This window comes from Stegostoma tigrinum, chromosome 37, assembly GCF_030684315.1.
Source record: "Stegostoma tigrinum isolate sSteTig4 chromosome 37, sSteTig4.hap1, whole genome shotgun sequence".
Lineage (NCBI taxonomy): Eukaryota > Metazoa > Chordata > Chondrichthyes > Orectolobiformes > Stegostomatidae > Stegostoma > Stegostoma tigrinum.
The window spans coordinates 12,498,306-12,504,305 of NC_081390.1; the positions used below are offsets into that span (position 1 = coordinate 12,498,306).

The following is a 6,000-nucleotide window of genomic DNA, read 5'->3' on the forward strand; positions in this document are numbered from 1 at the left end:
CGTGGGAGTGCTTGTTGCAGACAGTGGGGGGAGCAAAAATTATATCCACTTTTATGATCCAGTATTGAATTTTAATACATAACATGATGTAATTTCTAATTTCTCTAGTTTATCATAATGAAGCCCCAGCAATTACTCCTGCGTAAGGTGCAAGGAGCATTTCGAATACTTTGTCTCTTCCTGTTGATCTTCAGTTCTAATGATGCCCACTGATATACCAAGATTAATCTCCGAAACGTTTTCTATTGGAGACGACTAATGTTCGTGTTCCAGGGAAGAGTAATTGGGTACAACTGAATGTCTTCTACTATCAGAATCAAATTATTCAATTTTAAATCATGTCAAAGTAAATTATAACTTCAATTCATAACACAACATTCTCATGAGATGAAAAGAGATTTTGAAAACACAAGGCTTTCTAGCAACTAAAGAGATGCATGCCGGATATTGAGCATTCTTAATTAGGTTCACAACACTGTGAGAAGATCAGCAATATTCCTGTTCACAAGGTTTATCCTGTTTCCACTGGAGTTACTCCAGCCAACCTGGATAACCCCTGAAGGAAATTTCAGTAACTTACTCTGCTAGTAGATACTGGCTTAATCTCTGCAAGTGAAATTAGTGATTGAGAAGCCAGGATTGGTAAATTGGGAAAATCATGTTGACTCTTCAAAGTAAATGGGAATATATTCTGGAGACTAGAAAGATAATTTAGTAACGCACATATTCGATTTAATCCTTTTGATATGTGGCCTATAAATCATGAGGCTTTGCTTCCTGTTTTCCTCACGGGTGTGATTATTAGCATTCAACCTTTTTAATTGGGTAGAAGGAAGGCATTAGAGGCACTGCAGGCATCTCCTCAGTTATAATTTAGGCGGTACATCAAAATGTTGACATAAAAGAGGCTATTGTAACATGACTGGCAGAGCACTTTCCAAACATATGATGTTCTGCCATCTAGTGGAAGAGTTAAGAATGAACGAGCTTATCATTTGGTGATGAGCAATTTGGGACTATGAACCTGTGAAATTCAGGCCACAGTTCAGGCACTAGCATGTCATTGCAGAGTTAATGCTACTTGATCCAGCTTTTTCATACTAATGCTTCAACTCCTATCATGCCACTGAGTGAATTTTTTAGAGGACTGAGAAGAATTTCTCACAATCATCCTTGCAATTCAGAGTTTTTAAAATTCCTTTTATTACCTAAACAGATAAAATTATCTGAAACCACTCTTCTATTTATCCATTGCAGGTTAGATTTTAATGGATTCTACACTGAACGCCTTGAACACATGGCTGCAGAAAGGAGCAAACCGCAGGGCCCACAAGGATTTGTTACAAGAGCAGCTTTGGCTGCTCAGTAAATTACTGGAAATGGCCTGTAAATTTACCATTATAATGATCAATACCTGCAAGACACAATCAATATCTTGGTGTGTAATAACTGGCTGCTTGAAATTCATACTTAGCCATTAAGCTATCAAATATGGAATTAGATTATTTTGAAGCTTTTGTGAATAAGATCCATTTGTTAATACTACATTAGTTTGTAACTAGCTGTCAGAAAGAAAAGTAAAATGGAGTTATTTCTGTATTCAGTATTTCTGAGCTTGAGGGATCGGTGTGAATTCCAACTCCCGAGGAAATTTGTAACAAATCGGTAAGCCTTCTCTCTCTTCAGCCCTTTCACGTGACTGTGTTGTTATTCTGGGCAAGTGCTGTGCATTTGGAGGAAAAGGAAACAAAAGAGGGACAAAAATCAGCCAAGTGGAAGTCATGCTGCCCCTACAGTGCAAATAGAGGGTGAGCCTGGCTGTGCTGTGATCCCATCTGCAGGCATTGACTGCTACTCACTGAAGAGAGTAACGAGAGACGACTGAAATGAAAAACAGGTGAGAGAGGGCAATCAGAGAGTAATGTATTGAAATTTCTAACAGTGTTCCGTTGAGTGCAGGCATGTGTAAATGAGGTGGGTTTTTTTTGTTTCAAAAGCTGAGAATTTCAGATTTTTTTTACAGTCATAGTGCCTTCAATCATTTCACTTTACACCCTGCACTTCAATTTTTATTATTTTTAGTATATCTGACTAAGTCTGTAATAAATTTTTCAATATGAACACATCTAAATTGTAGAATTGTACTTTATCCTGTAGTCTTTGTGTGTGTGAAATGCGTAGACTCCAAGAAACTTCATTGAAGTGCTTAAACAGTCAGATAAAGGAAGCTTTTTCTTACTTGTATAAACTGGATTCAAGCCCTGGTACAGACTTTGATTGGAGGTTTCTTCTGTGTTCCACAGTTCAATTTATACAAAACTTGTGAAATTCAGCTTATTTTCATGCTGTTATATTGTTAGCACATGGGTTCTGTTCAATTGTAAGAACCATGTATTTAACAGCAGATCTATAGTGCAGTCCAAAGAAGAGGCAGTAGCTGCTAGCTAGTTGTTTGCTATTATCATGACTGCTTGCCTGCCATTTAATGAAAAGGAGCAATCACACTACAAGAACTTATCTCCCATAAAGTGTTGTCCTGTTTGAATATTTATTGCTTTCTTCGTTCATGGAATGTGGGCATAACTGGCTGGGGCAGTATTTATTGCCCCACCCTAACTGCCTAAAGGGACGTTAGGCGTCCACATTGCAGCGAGTCTGGAGTCACATGTAGAACAAGGATGGCTGATTTCTTTCCCTAAATGGCAGTAATGAACCTGACAGGATTTTTGGGGCATTCGATAATGGTTTCATGGTGATTATTAATGCCAGAATTTTTATTTTAATGAATTTAAATTCCAGCATCTGCCATTTGAACCTAGATCCCCAGTACATTTCCTGGATCTCTGGATTAATAATCTTGCCATAATACCAGTAGGCCATCACCTCCCTAGGCTTCAGCACTTGTAAAGCTCACAAGAAAGCAAATTTTTCATTAAATGTAACCTGTCCTAATGCCTCTCTAATTTCTTTTTGACTTGCACTAAATTTCTTTTTAAGAGATTAGATTTTTATAACCTAATCATGAATGAGAACAGACACGCCTTGTTTAAAAGTCATATCCATATACTTCCTAAGCATTGCCACTAAAAAGCAAACCGTCATTTATTTTACGAGGATTAAAACTTGAATAATACTTCCTTCTCTGAGTAAAGTTTTATTCCATTGATTGGTTAAGCCATACCAAGGTTAATTTACCAGTCATCCTTCTGTATCTCTTTGATTTTAAAGTTTCTGATCCTCGTTTTCACGTTCCTCCAAGGTCTCACCCTCACATCTCTGTAATCTCCCACAGATTTGCAGTCATCCAAGATCTTTGCCCAGCTTGTTTGCCCTGTTATACATCTGATTGACATCTCTGCACCACTGGCAGCTATGCCTTCAGTTGTTAGATGCTGTGAGTGAAGTTGCTTCCTTAAACTTCTCCAGCTGCCCTCATTTTGCATATTCCTTAAAAACTATTTTTGATAAACACCTAAAGTTGTTTCACTACATTGTGCAATCTAACTAGGGTGATAAATGCTCATATGCTGACAAGCCTCTAGGTTGTTATCAAAGCGCACACCTTCTTTGAAGTGAAGTTGTAATTGGGCATATTCCCTCCACTCATGAGCATTTTTCAGCACAGAAAAATGGATAATAATCAGGAAAGGAACCTGATCAGTGATTTTGTTCTCATTTCACCCTGCACACCTCTCCCACTTTGATCATACTTGACTAGTTGTAGAACCCACCTAGTTCCCATGAACCAAAACTGGGGTATCGCTTGGTCTGCCTGGCTACAACATATTGATATACTCTACATGAAACACTCACTCAGTGCTGCAACGCCTAACGTCTGTTGCGTCCACTTGATGGCACTGTCTCCGCAATGAGTTGGTCCAGAACACTTCCTTTTATGGTAATCAGTCAAACAAAGGCAAACTCCAGTTTAAAGCAGATTCACGCACAAAGAATGTAGCCATGAATGAGTGTACAAATTACAAAATAAGCTATTGATTACTTATCTGAATGACAGAAACACTTTACAATAAGAGTATAAATTACTAATGCAATTAATTTAATTGAATGTCCAGTTTGAAACAACGGTAAAGTTGAATTAATGAGGAAGGACCAAATTTTTCCAAAGTAAATCTTTTGCTTGTTTTTCGTCTCAAATCTCTGAACCCTCTCTGAACTCAAGTCAAAAATACTTACTGTATCTCAGATTGAAGGTCCAGATAATGGCAATCATTATGTTTTTACAATGCTGCCACTGCTGCTTGTCGCTATTCCTGCCTGGAGATCTGTTATTTGTACGCTGCGCTCATCTTTTACCGTACCTCATCTGTAACAGTTCTGTCGCATCCATCATTCAGTTAACCCTTGGGTTGACCCCTCTTTCCACTGCCCTCCACTCTGTCCAAGAGATTAATATTTAATACTACTCCATCCCCTCCTGAGGATATTGACGCTCTGCTAGATCCAGCTCTCTGAACTTTGTCCTCCATAAGCCTTCAAGTTGTCATGACTTTTCTGTTCCATTATCTCTGATTGTCAGCAGCTTGTTTAAGGGTAGAACTAAGAATGGAGAAGGTGGCATGTGCAGGCATTTCCGCACATGGTCAAAATCCTAATTGACTCACCCTGGCTGACATCAACTAATTTCCACAGACTCGGACCAGATTTTAACTTGAGGGGTTCCAGTTCTTAAACCTGTGCATGCGCTGCATCATGCTCCAGATATAACCTGGAGGCACATTTGATAACCAACTGCAACTGCTGCCTGCTTGGCAATTGCCATCTTGGGAGCTACTGTTGCCCTGCCAATTTGGGCAGGCAGCTCCCCAGGGGACTAGGAGATCAGGAGACACAGCAGCATTGTACAACAAGGTAATGAACACTGCTCACACATGTCGGTGCTGTCTGGCTGCACAGATACTTCTCAAAGCTATCTGAAAAGAAATTTATTCAGGCTCCACAGTGACACTGACAGCTGTGCAGTGGGCATGTGCAGGAAAATTCAATTTTGCCAGGATACATTTTGAAACTTTCCTTCTGTTCTAAGGAGGCCTCTTTCAAAGCCCCCTAAGGCTCTGATAATTGGATGTGAGCATCTTCCCTACTCCCTCTGCTACTCTGGTTTGTTGAAATATCCCAGAGGCATTGGGAGTTTAAAACTGATTTTTTTCAAAATCCAGCAGTCTCAGACCCTTTGAAAATTCCAGCCTGCAAGCCATATCCACATACTTAATGGTCAATGTGATTCAACTACGCACTGTAAGCACACTGACCTAATAGCAAAGCCTGCCCCACTTGCTCTTCAAAGAAAATAAAGCAGTTAAACTTATTGCACTTTGAAAACATTTTTGGTGGGTTTTCTGTTCTTCAAGACCTGAACTGTCAGGTTTGGGAAGCTGAATCTTTCCTACGCAAGTATTCCTAGCTTTTAAGTAATGTATTGTTACACAGAATAAGTTTCAATACCAGCTACCCATCCAATGTCCCTCACTGGAAATTTCCAAAAATCATCAAAGACAGAAATTGCATCCGTCTTATGCGCTAGTTGCTTAAGTTGGACTTGGCCATTGTTGAACTAAAGATAGTTGCACATCCACATTAGAAACTATAACATACTCTGTGGCTCAAAACAATTAGTTGTGAGAAGTGTGAAGTGAATAAGAGATTCCTGTTTCCAGTTTCCCAAGACCACAAATGTGTCTTTTCTGTGATATTTCTCACTTCAAATAATATGGATCTGCTAACCCTATTTTTTTTAATGAAACTCTCAACTTCATTCACCCTATTCAACTTTCAGCTGATGATTAATCATTGATGGTATTAATGCCTGTATCCATGGATGTGGAATGGAGCATTCCTCAGAGCTGTCTAACACTGCCTTCTTCCCTCACTATTTCCTTGTAGCTTTGCCTGCCCATTCTCCACGTGATGCTGGCCTTCAGTTAAAAGTAAGTAGATAAGAGAAGATGACTGACTAAATATTCTTCTCTGTTTCCAAAGCTG

The 6,000-nt window shown here is 39.2% G+C and overlaps 1 protein-coding gene across 1 annotated transcript in view; it reads left to right on the forward strand.

The window, feature by feature from the left end:
- Window positions 1-2,118, forward strand: part of tubgcp2 (tubulin gamma complex component 2) — a 47,833-nt gene extending 45,715 nt beyond the window's left edge. Inside the window, exon 18 of the mRNA XM_059640237.1 lies at window positions 1,258-2,118. Within this exon, the coding sequence (XP_059496220.1) occupies window positions 1,258-1,369 (112 nt within the window). The 3' untranslated portion in view covers window positions 1,370-2,118. The remainder of the gene's footprint in view (window positions 1-1,257) is intronic.
- Window positions 2,119-6,000: the final 3,882 nt, after the last annotated feature.